This window comes from Fundulus heteroclitus, chromosome 16, assembly GCF_011125445.2.
Source record: "Fundulus heteroclitus isolate FHET01 chromosome 16, MU-UCD_Fhet_4.1, whole genome shotgun sequence".
NCBI classification, from domain to species: Eukaryota; Metazoa; Chordata; class Actinopteri; order Cyprinodontiformes; family Fundulidae; genus Fundulus; species Fundulus heteroclitus.
Window position 1 is genome coordinate 2,121,802 of NC_046376.1, and position 12,742 is coordinate 2,134,543.

The 12,742-nt window shown below is 47.6% G+C and overlaps 1 protein-coding gene and 1 long non-coding RNA gene across 3 annotated transcripts; one reads left to right on the forward strand and one right to left on the reverse strand.

Moving 5' to 3' along the window:
* Nucleotides 1-12,464, reverse strand: LOC105925012 (MBT domain-containing protein 1). Of its 2 annotated transcripts, XM_036148656.1 has the most exons (18): nucleotides 12,241-12,454; nucleotides 11,239-11,485; nucleotides 10,875-11,008; nucleotides 10,675-10,786; nucleotides 10,514-10,593; nucleotides 9,885-10,002; nucleotides 8,720-8,854; nucleotides 8,496-8,584; nucleotides 7,114-7,212; nucleotides 6,915-7,050; nucleotides 6,787-6,842; nucleotides 4,463-4,567; nucleotides 4,242-4,389; nucleotides 3,878-3,960; nucleotides 2,296-2,533; nucleotides 2,141-2,212; nucleotides 1,263-1,439; nucleotides 1-984 (listed from the first exon to the last, which is right to left on the reverse strand). In XM_036148656.1, the coding sequence occupies exons 1-18, from the start codon at nucleotides 12,259-12,261 to the stop codon at nucleotides 872-874; spliced, it is 2,163 nt and encodes a 720-aa protein (XP_036004549.1). In that variant the 5' UTR covers nucleotides 12,262-12,454; the 3' UTR covers nucleotides 1-871. The 2 variants fall into 2 exon arrangements, with proteins under 2 accessions (XP_036004549.1, XP_036004548.1); XM_036148655.1 differs by having other exon boundaries at nucleotides 6,915-7,212; nucleotides 12,241-12,464.
* LOC118566460 lies at nucleotides 9,979-10,409 on the forward strand. Its single transcript, XR_004933038.1, has 2 exons — nucleotides 9,979-10,035; nucleotides 10,069-10,409. It is a non-coding gene; the product is annotated as an uncharacterized LOC118566460 (long non-coding RNA).
* Nucleotides 12,465-12,742: the final 278 nt, after the last annotated feature.

Consider the following 12,742-nt stretch of genomic DNA (forward strand, 5'->3'; position numbering starts at 1 on the left):
CAAATTCTAGAGGTAACCTTTGTGAAACTTACAGGGAACCTTTCTGGAGTTTAGAGGTTACTTTACTAGATAAATTGAGGTAAACTTTCTGTAACTTACCTGCCGGATGCTTTTCAGAAAGATGGCAGGTAGTTTTCTGTAACTCAGAGGGAACCTTTCTAAATTTAGAGGTAACCTTTTGTAACTTTCAGGGAACTTTTCAGTAACCGGCAGGGCTCTTTTCTGAAAGATGGGGGTAACTTCTCTGAGGGTGCAAATACAAAACAACACCATCCATGAGCCAATGGTTACTGTTTGGAAACTGATCGGTATTAGAAAGTATCTCCTGACCCGGTACTTTCTACGTTCTCCCGGGAACCTGCAGGATGTGTTCTGGACCCTGCAGGCTACTCGTTATGATCAGGCTGCGCTCTGACGTGTAACTCGTTATGCTGTTATTACCACGTTAACGAGTCGCCTCATTAAAGCAGCCTGGAAGGAAGGTTCTGACCCAGCGAGTCAGTGACTCGATGCAACCTGACAGAAAACCTTTTAACCAATTAGAACAATAAACTGAAGTTCCAGGAAACAATTAAAACCTGAAAATGATGGAAAGTAAGCCGTCGTTTCCAGGATGCCCTTCAGATTTTCTACTGCTGGACGGTTTAAAGGAGTAAAAGATGTTTTAAATAAAGAAAAAACGTCCGAACTTTAAACACTTTGCAAAAGCACCCAGACTCTCGGCCATCAGCGTGAATTTCCTTCTTTCTCAGGCCAGTTTCTGACCTTTGGTTTCAGAGAAGTTGGAGGTTTGTGGAAGAGAAGCGACGAGGAGAAGCGGACGGCAGTTTGTGTTCATCACAGTAAAAGGCTCGATGCTAAAGGACAGATTTTACTGATCTTTGTTGGCCAGGAAGTCTCCGGACGAGCCGTTGGTTTCTGGAGCTGATCGCTGACATGAGGAGTTCGTCCCTCCTGTGTTGTTGTGGATCTCCAGCTGCAGACCTGGAGGCACAAAGAGCTCATCAGCTTTCTGGGTTTAAATCCCTGTGAGATCATCGTTAACGTCCGGTTACTGAAAACAGCAGCATGCTTTATGTCACTATAACCAGTTAGCAGGCTGAGGAGGCGCAAACACATCACTGGCTTTGTTTGTCCCCACTAAAAGACACGAAGCCCACAGAGAAACATTTAGGAGAAAAGAGACGGCACTGAAGTAGCATGTTTCCTCCAGCAGGGGGCGCCACTTCCTGTTGTGGCGTACAGGTGAGCAGAGTGTTTACCTGCGTCCCCCACGGCGTCGGGGTCAGCGGAGCGCGGCTGGGCTGCCGAGGCCGGAGGAGGCGGCGACGGGTAATCAGGCGGAGTCTCGTTCTCGTCTCCTGATAGGTTCCTGGGAACTCCCGTTACCATGGAGCCGGAGAGGCTGACGGGGCGCTTAGCAACGGGTAACTTCCTCTCTTGGAGACACAAATTTATTAAAACATTTTTAGATTTATTTCTTTACTTTGAAGGACTATTTCTTCACATCCTAAAACCATTTTAGCATGAGTCCATCAACAGGAATAAAAACTGATCCTTAACGAGGTCAACTTAATTAGGTCCAGTTAACGAGGTCCCGTTAACAAAGCCCTGTTAACGAGGTTCTGTTAACGAGGTCATGATAACGAGGTCCTGTTAACTGGGTACTGTTAACGAGGTCAAATTAATTAGGTCCTGTTAATGCGGTACCAGTTAACGAGGTCAAGTTAATTATGGCCCGTTAATGAGGCCCTGTTAACGAGGTTCATTTGACGAGGTCCTGTTAACGAGGTCCTGTTATTAAGGTCATGATAACGAGATCATGATAACAATGTCCTGTTAACGAAGCCCTGTTGACGAGGTCCTGTTAACGAGGTCCTGTTAACAAGGTCCTGTTAACGAGGTTAAATTGACAAAGTCATGATAATGAGGTCATGATAACGAGGTCCTGTTAACGAGGTCATGATAACGAGGTTATGATAACAAGGTATTGTTAACAAGGTTAATTTGACAAAGTCATGATAACGAGGTCATGGTAACGAGGTCCTGTTAACGAGGTCATGATAACGAGGTCATGATAACGAGGTTATGATAACGAGGTTCTGTTAACGAGGTTATGATAACGGGTGCTGGGACCTACTTTTCTTCTGTCCTCTGTACTGCTGGGACTTCCTTCTCTGTTTGGATCCTGCAGACTGCAGATCTCTGGACCCTGAAACCAAACACCTCGGTTAACGTGGTTCACCTGCCGGGTCCCTCAGAACCCAGCATCCCCCCCCCGCCGGTGAGGTTTACCTGCGGTGACTGCAGGCGGCTGCAGCTGGTACCCGGTCAGCTGACACCAGCCCACCGGGTACAGGTCAGGTGACTCGCAGTCCACCCACTGGTCGTACTCGTCTTCCCAACCGTCAAAGTGGATCCGCAGCAGCCGGTGGACAATCCTGGTCACCGTGGCGACGCAGACCAGCCGCGGCTCCATGAGGTCCACGGCCTCCAGCTTCATCCCAGGACGGAAACCGTGGTTTGGGACTTCCTGGTGGAGCACAGAGAGACGGTTCTGCATCACGTCAGAGTTTAAAGCTCACAGAGATGGCGGAGGGGTCCTAAATGCATCAGTAAGTTCCTGACAGGTTCTTCTGGTTGATCAGGATCACCAGGATGCTTCCTGAGGTTCTGTGAGGTTCTGTGACTTCTTCACTCGCGCTGTAAACTTGGTTAACCCAGTGTTGGTTTCCAGTGGTTCAAACGATCAGAATAATGTTATTCTACAAAATACTGTCTACTTTTAAGACTAATCTTAAAACTTTCCTTTGTGACAAAGCTTCTAGTCAGAGTGGCTCATGTTACCCTGAGCTATCTCTATAGTTATGCTGCTATAGGCTTAGGCTGCTGGAGGACATCAGGGTCTATTTCTCTCTGCTGAGTTCTCCTACTGCTCTCCAGTCTGCATTGTTTGTTGTTATTTCAGCTTTTAACTTTTTGTTCTCTGTCTTGTTTCTCTTCATAGAAGGTACACCTGGTCTGGCGTTCTGTTAGCTGTGACATCATCAGGGGAGGCAGATCATCCATTATTACCATCTAACATAGAAAGTATTCCTGGGTCAATGTGAGCTTCTGTGCTTTCTGTGTCTCTGCTCTGTCTTCTCTAACATAGAAAGTACTCCTGGGTCAATGTGAGCTTCTGTGCTTTCTGTGTCTCTGCTCTGTCTTCTCTAAGCCCCAGTGGGTGGAGGCAGATGAGCGTTCACACTGAGCCTGGTTCTGGTTCTGCTGGAGGTTCTCCTCCCTGTTAAAGGGGAGTTTTCCTCTCCACTGTCGCTTCATGCATGCTCAGTATGAGGGATTGCTGCAAAGCCATCAACAATGCAGACGACTGTCCACTGTGGCTCTACGCTCTTTCAGGAGGAGTGAATGCTGCTTGGAGAGACTTGATGCAACCTGCTGGGTTTCCTTAGAGAGGAAACTTTCTCACCAACCTGGAGGATCTGATGGAGTCTGACTTTGGAAGGAGACTTGAGATGATATGAATTGTTAATTGGAGCTATAGAAATAAAATCTAATTGAATTCATCTCCAAACGCTGGAGGAATTGAGCTTCAGATCAAACCGCTCAATAATTCCTGTTCTCCAAAATCAGTTAAAACCTGCCTCCACCCATCCATGAGTTTGGTGCATGATGCTCTGGAGATGTTTTCCAGAAGCTGAGCTCGGTTCTTTAAAATGTTCTGAAAGGAACTCCTGATGCTTTTATCCTCCTATCTCAGCAGACTGAACGTCTCTACATCCAGGAGGAGCCGCTCGTCCTACAGGAACCTCCTGACCTGTTCCTCAGGACCGGACCAGACCCAGACGTGTCATCTGGGGGTTTGTGGTCTCACCTTGTTGAAGAGGTTGACTGGAGCTGCCACAGACGTGCTCTCCTTCAGATACTCAAACCACCTGAAGGGCAGACCGGTGTAGCCTGAGGAGACAGACAAGATGGACGTCATCCCTGACAATAATCTTTTCAGACCCGTTTCACTTTATTTGTAATTCATCGACCTTCAAACTTTCTGCCTTTCCTTCCCAATTTAAACGTTTGGTGGATTTTTCCCGACATCAATGATCCAAATTCCCATTTTTCACACATTGTTCCAACGTTTCTGTGTAAAACCAATCCTCCGCTTCTCTTCCTCCAGAATCCGCCCTTCAGCAGACGGTTCCCCCCGCCGGGTGGTGGTGGGGGGGGGGGGGCACACCTACCTCTGGGGGGCGTCAGCTCGATGTTATTGATCTCACAGAAGCCGGCGGGGAAGATGGACGGAGACGTGGAGTGATAACAGAACCAGTCGGAGCCGTCGGCGGCTTCGGAGCCGTCGATGCCGATCATCAGGTAGCCGTCTGCCAGGACCTGAGGGGCGGAGGCTGCAGGTTAGGCGGCGCCGGTCGGGTCGGCGGTCCCAGCGGGCCGGGCTCCTCCTCACCTTCCTCACGGTGGCCACGCAGATGGCAGACAGGTTCAGCGGGTCGATGGCCTCCAGCTTCATCCCGTCCTGGAACCAGAGTCCCGTCTGGTCCACCTCCTTCACCTGCAGGAGGCAGAGGAGTGAGGTCACAGCCAGCAGGCGCCACGCTGCCCCCTGCTGGCCGGACGTGGAACAGTCTGATGCTGCAGGTTGATCTGCCGATTAAAACCTGTTTCTTTAAGGGCGTCTTGTGAGAATATGAGGAAATATTGTAAAACTGAGGAGAATTATTAAAAATGAGGCAATTAACAGAAGATACTCCCTATATGACAGAGTTTAGAAAGCAGGACTGTTTGTCCAAAGTGGGTGAAACTGGTCCCATGATATTTCAGATTCAAACGTCTCAAGTGTGTAAAGTAGTGCTGTCAAACGATTAAAAATTTTAATCGCGATTAATCTCATAATGTCGATGGTTAACTCGAGATTAATCGCAAATTAATTGCATATTTTATCCTTTTATTTCTGAAAGTGTAAAAGCCTGTTTGGGCATTTTAATATGCAATTTTGCAATAAATGACACTAATAAAATACATGCTTGTACAAAAAATATTTTTATTTTGTTATTTTTCAAGCACTTTTCAGAATTGGAATGAAAACATCCTGGTGCCAAATGTTAAACTCTGGACTATAATGGCTAAATGACTAATCATGACGCCCTGATGTTTACACAGTGTGTAAATATATACCTGTTTTCATGCCGATATATATATTTTTTGCCTCTTAAAGACAGACATGGTATTATGTATAAACATATAAATTAATAAAAATTGTACATAAATCTAATTCTGAGCTTTCACACCAACAACAATAATTTCTTTGAATATTTTTGCTTGCTGTTTCTATCCATATTCATACAGTTTAAGCCTGGAAAAAGGTTTTAAATCTCCAGGTCATTCCAGTCTTACACTGTGCTTGCAACTGGGCAGGAGCTTAATATCCTGAATGAGACTGTTTAGAAACTGTTTAGTAACTCCAGGTCCTTCGTTTGGCAACGTGATTCATCCTTAGTTTGTCAAATACAGAGACAACAAATCTGTTTTGCTACAGTTTTCTAGCACTCTTGAAACTACGGAAAGCGCCGAGGGTAAAAGAAACACAGTCCGGAGAGCGCGGCGGGGGGAAAAACATTAGGGAACGGTGTGTTTGTTTTGACGTGCAATTAACTGCGACAAAAAAATTAAATGGGTTTACGTTAATGCCGTTAATAACGCGTTTAACTGACAGCACTAGCGTAAAGACAGTAAATCTGTTTAAAACCTGAAATCTGAGCTCCTAGAACAGGGATGGGCAACTTCCATGATAAAGAGGGCCACATTCTTTTCAGCACGACCATTGGAGGGCCACATGACCACGCACTTCAAATAACTGGATATGAAAGACGCTACAAATTATTCTCAATAAGAACAAATTTTAGATGAATTTATATCTGTATGTTTACTGCACCAACATATAACTATTTTCTGCATATAAATGCATTTTAATATGTCCTTAAGCAAAAGACAAACCGTTTGCTTTAAAAAAAAAATTGTAAAAAAGGAATTTAAACTCCTCCATATCAATGCATTCAGGAGCATGGGTGATTTCAAATTTACAAGGAAAGAGGCATAAAACGGAACAGAACTTAACTCAAACAATAATGTGTCTATCCAGAAACTGTGTGGGCTTTCTTACAATACTGAATGCTCTATAATTGTATTTCTGTTACTTTTTGATTATGCACATCTGTTAGCTTTTTATTCTGAAAAATCTAATGTCCCATGCTCCTGAATGCACCATAGCTTTCTGACGCTCACGAATGCATCACATTGGTCTGTGAACGCGGTGCTGCACGTTTGATCATCTGCTTAAGACAAAGCTTTGCAGTTTCAAAACTCACGTCAGCTCTCACGGTTTATGTTGTGTGTGAATGACAAGAGACCAAAAAAAAAAATCCCCATGTCCATACTTCTTCCCATTTTGTCTGAAAAATTTGACTTTCTCGTCAAGTTTTCCCTTTATGCCACTGCTAGTGGCCAGGGCTCCTGACTTTCTTCCTCGCTGTTGCAAAGCGGCCCGTGCCTGCTATTGTTTGGGTACGGCCCCCTATCGGTCAAAAGTATAATTACATTTTATTTATTTATTTATTTTTTAAATCATTATTAAATTATTATTGATCTATTCGCAGGCCGCACTGAGTGATGACGAGGGCCGTGTGCGGCCCCCGGGTCGCTAGTTGCCCATCCCTGCTCCTAGAACCCGCTGAGAGCTTGTGAGGGCCGCGCCTCCTCCACGCTGAGGCTCACCTTAGCAAACAGCTGTCCAGGAGCGTCCATCTGTCCGTCCAGCTTCTTGGTCCCGTCTGAAAGCAAACACACCGTCATCCTCCGTCCGTCCGCCCGCCATCCTGGCCGCCGCCTAAGGCCGCACCCACCTGACCGTTTGAAGCGGTGCCCGATGGAGCGGGACCAGCCGATGCTGTGGATCAGCGGGCTGTACATGTGGCACCAGAAGTCGTCCGTCCCGTCGTCGCACTCCTCGTACACCAGCCGCAGCCGCCCGCCGATCACCTGCGAGCACACCGCCGTCAGGGGGACAGAAGCGGCCCGACCGGCGCTCCGACCGGCACTCACCTGCTCCACCAGGGCCACCCGGGTCCGGCACAGGTGGGTCTTGTCCACCACCTCCACCCTCATCTGCTTCTTAAAGGGGAACTGCATGCTCTCCTTCACCTGGACCACCAGGAGGACGCGTCACACAGGAGGACAGCAGCTGCTTCCTGTCCTTTCTCAGACATTTTTAAATAACCGCTGATTCTGATTCTAACAAGCAGGCCCGGTTCCCGCGACCCAGAACCCGCATCATCACATCCGTTCTTCTGATCACGCCCACATGACCTCGCTGCTCAGACTCACATTCAACGGGTCAAAATTCTACAAATGTACTGATTCTTTACTGCATTTTCAGCCAATATCTATGTTTACCGTATTCTTCGGACTATAAGTCGGTTTATTTAGGAATTTATTTCACGCAATCCAAGACTAAAAACATTTAAATCTGGTAAGGGAGGTTGAATGGAGTAAATTCAACCTAAATTAGCACAAAAAGCCAACAACTACAGCCGGGAAAGTTCTGGTAAGAGCATTTCAGTCTAATTACGCTCATAAATAAATAAATAAATAAATAAATAAATAAATAAATATATATAATTTATTTATTTATTTTCTTTATTACGCTGATATCAGACCGTGACTGGAACGGTGCTACGTGCTAAGCTAACAATATAATAAAGATGTTTCAGAGCAACATAAAGCTCACGTTCATCAGCAAAGTTGTTAATCGCCTGGACAACTGAGCTGTTAGCTAGCGCTAGCTGCTGTTAGCTTCACGGCCCAATAACAGGTTCTGTCGCTGTCTGTGTTCTTAGAGCCACAACGCTCTGCTGCGTGAATACAGACTGAAACAGTGAAACATACAAACATGTGTTCAGTCTTTGTTTTTTAAAAAAAATTAATGTTTTAATTATTTTTTTAAGCGGTACAGAAGCAGCATAAAGTTTTCACAGGCCTAGAGCGCCCTCTGGCGGCTATAGACGGTAATGTTTACTCCTTAGTTCTTGTTGGTCAGTATATTTAACCATTTAATATTTATATAAATGGTTATATTTCATATAACCATATAAGTCGCACCTGGCTATAAATAGCAGGATTGGCCAAACTATGAAAAAAGTGTGACTTATAGTCCGAAAAATACGGCAATAACAAACGTTTATGCTGTAGCTCCTGAGCGTGATGAAAAGCATCGGTTTATTTAAGCCTTGTTTGATCCAGTTCTGAGTTCTGATGTTCTGCACGGAGCTGCTTGGTTCTGAATCATATTTCAAGCATCAAATTATCAATAACTGCTGGAATGACGTTTCCACGTGTTTTAGGAGAACCGCAGCGCTGAATGGGTACGGTCAGGGAACCTAACCCGGTACCAGCAGAGGGTCCGACCCGGAGGGTTTGTGCTTCACCTTCGATGAGAAGTCCGGCGGCAGAGTTTTGGAGCCGGTCAGTCTCTTGATGAGGAAGGTCTTCCAGTTGGTGAACCTGTGCAGGATGGCTGAGGGCAGAAAGACTCCGTCAGCCAATCACGGGCCGGCGCCACCGTCAGTTAGTATTCAAACTAGAAACGCTCTCTGCTCATCTGGTCCTGCAGGTCCAGCCGTTTCTGCAGAACCGACCCGGGATTACTCACTCTGAGGAGGAACCAGAGGTTTCCCTCCAGCTGCACACCAGCCCACAGGGTGGATGTCCGGCACGCACAGGTTCAGCCAGAAGTCCCGGGTCGAGTCGCTGTCGAAGCCCTCGTACCGCAGCAGGGCCTTAAAACCTGCAGGAACAACCAGAACCTGTCGGGTTGGACCAGAACCTCCTTACCCCCCCCCCACCACCTGTTTCTAGGTAACCAGAACCTGACCACACATTTCAAGAGTCCGCCATTTCACTCCTGCTGCAGAGAAGAGAGCCTCATTGCATGAGAATTAAGGTTAAAAACGGGATTTTGCCTTTCAAAGTAAAATTTCAATGATCGATGTTTTTTGATTGTTGCGTCTGAACAGTTATAGACTAGTTTAAAACATTAGATAAAAGTTTTAGTGCTCCGTTAAGCTACACTACGAGTCTACAGAGCAAACATAAAGTTAGCTCAAAGCTGCTGGATGATGCATTTTATTCAAAATAGTCGGGTCGGGTGAGCTGTGTCACTGGCACCACTTGTAAATATTTCAAATCTGTTATTTTATTGTAAAATATTCTTCCATTTTCAGGTTAAACTGTGTGATATTCCTAATATTAGACCAAAAATAAAAATACACCGGGGGGGGGGGCTCCCTTAGATTTAAAGGGCCGGCACCAAAATTAGTTGTTCTCTGGCGCAGCTTAGAATGGGGGTAAAAAGGGGAAACGTAGAGCCACAATACTGAGAGATTCAGACCAAAATTTAATAATTTAAATGATAAAAAGTAAGAATTTTAAAATGTTACATGTCCCCTTTAAGAAAACTGACCTTTGAGGAGCTCTTGTGACAAAACAGGCTTGTAGGAAATTGGCTCTTGATGTTGTTAAACAACTTTAAATAAACCTTAAATTAGTCGTTTAGGACTGAATCTGTCTAATTTTTATATGGAATCAGTTTCTGGGAATAAAATATCCTTATTTCACTTTATTGATCAAAAGGCACAATTTACCTTTAACATATTCTCCCCCGCACTGGGGGCAAGTTGTGCCTTTATACAGCTTTTTCCCCCCAGAAAGTTAGGTTTCTTAATTTCTATATTTACAGGGATGCACCACATCCTGAAATATATGTTCATATTTTAGCTGGAAGCTTTAATGTCGCTAACAGGCCTCGGATTGCTCACCGGCCAGCTTGACGATGCTGGCGATCCAGTAGACCTTCATGGGCAGACCGCTGTCGGTGTTGGGCACCTCCACCCGGACCCCCTCACTGACGCTGCCCCACGACTTCCCCATCGGCACCTGAACAGACAGAGACACAGACAGAAAGTCCAGGTGTGACCCAGGTGTGACCCAGGTGTGACCCAGGTGTGACCCAGGTGTGACCCAGGTGTGACCCAGGCAGACGGAGCACGGAGCTCAGAGCACCAGGAACCTGCAGCAGGAGCTTTTATTTAGGGGAAACGCCCAAATAAAACCTTCAGATTTAAAGTTTTTCATCTGTTTTGATACATTGTATATATGTAGACACACTCTATATACCTTATGCACCTTTTCCTCCATTTAGCACCTTCTTTTGTTTATTAAGCCGACGTGTGAAGAGTGAATTTCTCCACTGTGAGATCATTAAAGACTATCTTATCTCATCTTACTCGTCGCTGTTCTTTAACTCAGTCATTGTGATGATTTACTTTAACGGTTCCCCTTCCTTCTAAAAGCAAGAACCAGAACCCAGGGAGGATCCCCACAAGCTGGGAGGATGACCTGTCGGATCTACCCAGGTGCCACGCGGCGCCGTGTGGGAGGAGCTCACGTGTTTGAAGCAGCTGACCGGCGCCCCCGCCACGTCTCCGTCTCCGAGGTAGCGTCCCCAGTCGAAGCCGTCCACAGAGACTGCGGGACACAAACACACGGCGTCACGCGTCTGATGAGGAGAAGCCGGGCCGCTGCGAGCGAAGGCCCCGGTTCACCCACCGCTCTTTCTGGCGCCGCCCTGCTGGCTGGACTGGTGCTGTGCGTACGCGGCCAGCTTGGTCACCAGAGGCTGTTTCTGCAGGACTTTGGCCTTCTTGGTGGGCGGCTTCCCCTGCAGCGACAGACACGAGGCAGACACGTTCCCCGGGTTAGCGACACATCAGAACCACCGGGGGTTCTGGCTCGGACCGGCGGCTCACCTGCAGCCTGGCCAGGATGCTGGCCTTCTTGGAGTTGGAGGAGAAGCTCCTGGAGCAGGAGACGCTGCAGAAACGCTTGGTCTTGCTGTAGAAAGCGTCCCGGACGCCGATCATCCCGCACATCTCACAGGTGGCTGAGGACAGAGAGACAGAAGGTTCTCAGCAGCAGGAACCGCCTGATCCAGGAGAAGAACCCCCGTCTGCTGAGGGCCGGATGAACCTGCATGTTTATAATCCGGCTGATTTTAACGAGAGAGACCCGCCGGGTCCAGGCTGATCACTGAATAACTGCGAGATTATCGGGGTTTTCACCTAAAACTAATTAATTATCGTCTCCTGGAAATGAGACGTCCTTCTGACTGACCCATGCCCGCCTTGCCGTCCGGGTAGGTGTACACCTGTCCGTTGGTCTTAATGAGCATCAGGGAGGACGACGACGAGGTGGTGAGTTGACTCCCCACCCCTCCCACTCCAAAGTCTTCGTCCTCGCTGTCCTCCGGGCTGGACGCTCCGCTGCCGCCGCTGGAGTCAGAGCTGCAGCTGCTGCGGTCCTCCTCCAGACTGTCCAGCATCCCGAAGGAATCCTGCCGCTTCCTGGACGGACGCTCCATCTGAGGACGGACAGAGTCAGAGGCGTCAGTGTCAACAGGCTGCAGAGGGCCACGCTTCCTGCTTGTAATCTGCAGAAACTGGCTTATTCAGGGAAATCCTGACTATTCATCAGACAAACTTCAGAAACTATTCTTTCAACATCCCCCGCTGGGGCTGAGAGGTTCCTCTGATCTGTGAACGCGAGCTTTCTCAGCAGTTCTCCGGGCTGTTAACGGGTCTCTCTGGGGTTTCTCTGGACCTTCTCCTCCTGTTTCAGTCTTTGAGGCTGATTGGGTCTGAATCGCTCAGGTTTCCTGCTTTGTTAGCAGCAGCAGTCACTCTGACAGCCTTTGTTCCCATCATGCATGAAACGAGCCTGATTGGGTTAAATTTCTGACCTCATCAGAACCTTGGTTCCGTCTGCAGCTCATTAACACCTTAATGATCAGATGTCTGCAGCTCTGCACTGCAGTGCCTGACTCTACAGGACACCGCACCAGAGTCCCTCCCGCATTCCTCCAATTCCAGCCTCCTGCCGGTTCTGGGTCCGGTCGCCTGGTTCTGGACTCGGAACCACAGCCTGGTTTCCTTCAGCAACACTCATCCTTTCATCCGGCAGACACGCACCGCCTCTGTGCCCGCAGTGTGCGCAGCAGTCAGGCTGTCAGCACCGACTGTCGATCACTCCGCCTCTGCTCTCTGGAGCAGCCGCTCCGACGAGCAGAGCAAGGCGGGAAGAGAGCTCTGCCTCCGGGCAGAGGAGGCAGGGACTCACCGGGTCTCTGGGGGTCTCCATGGGGCCGGATCCCGCACAGGAGGCCGCTGTCTGGGTCGCCTCAGCCCGCAGGAACGCAGGTTAAACCCCAGCGGCCGACATGACAACACAATTAGCCCAGCGCAGCGGCTGAACGCGGGCCGCTGATTGGCTGCTGGCTCCGCTTCGTGTGTTGAGTTCAGATGAGATGACGGCGCTCCCAGCGCCCCCTGCCGGTCAGCGGCTGAAGCGCAACAACAAAACCCAAGTCCACTCCTCCTGCTAAAAATAAAAAACCTCTGCCTCAAACACAGTCGCTGCCGCTGAACGGTGTTCATTTACTTCCTAAAAAGGAAAAGAAAAGAAAAAAACAGACCTCTTATAAATATTTAATGAACACCTGAGCATTCTGGCTTTGTAAAACTTTACTCAAAAAATAAATTATTTTAATTACTAGCACGTAATTCTTTCACATCAGATAGAGGAGCAATGATGCTAATGTTTTTAATGAATCAATGGAAGA

Coding starts and splice junctions, on each gene's coding strand:
- LOC105925012 (XM_036148655.1), bottom strand. CDS start 12,261: ATGGAGACCCCCAGAGACCCG. Junction 2,213..2,295: donor GCCGCCTGCAGTCACCGCAG/GTAAACCTCACC, acceptor GTTTGGTTTCAG/GGTCCAGAGATCTGCAGTCT. Junction 985..1,262: donor CGACGCCGTGGGGGACGCAG/GTAAACACTCTG, acceptor TTGTGCCTCCAG/GTCTGCAGCTGGAGATCCAC.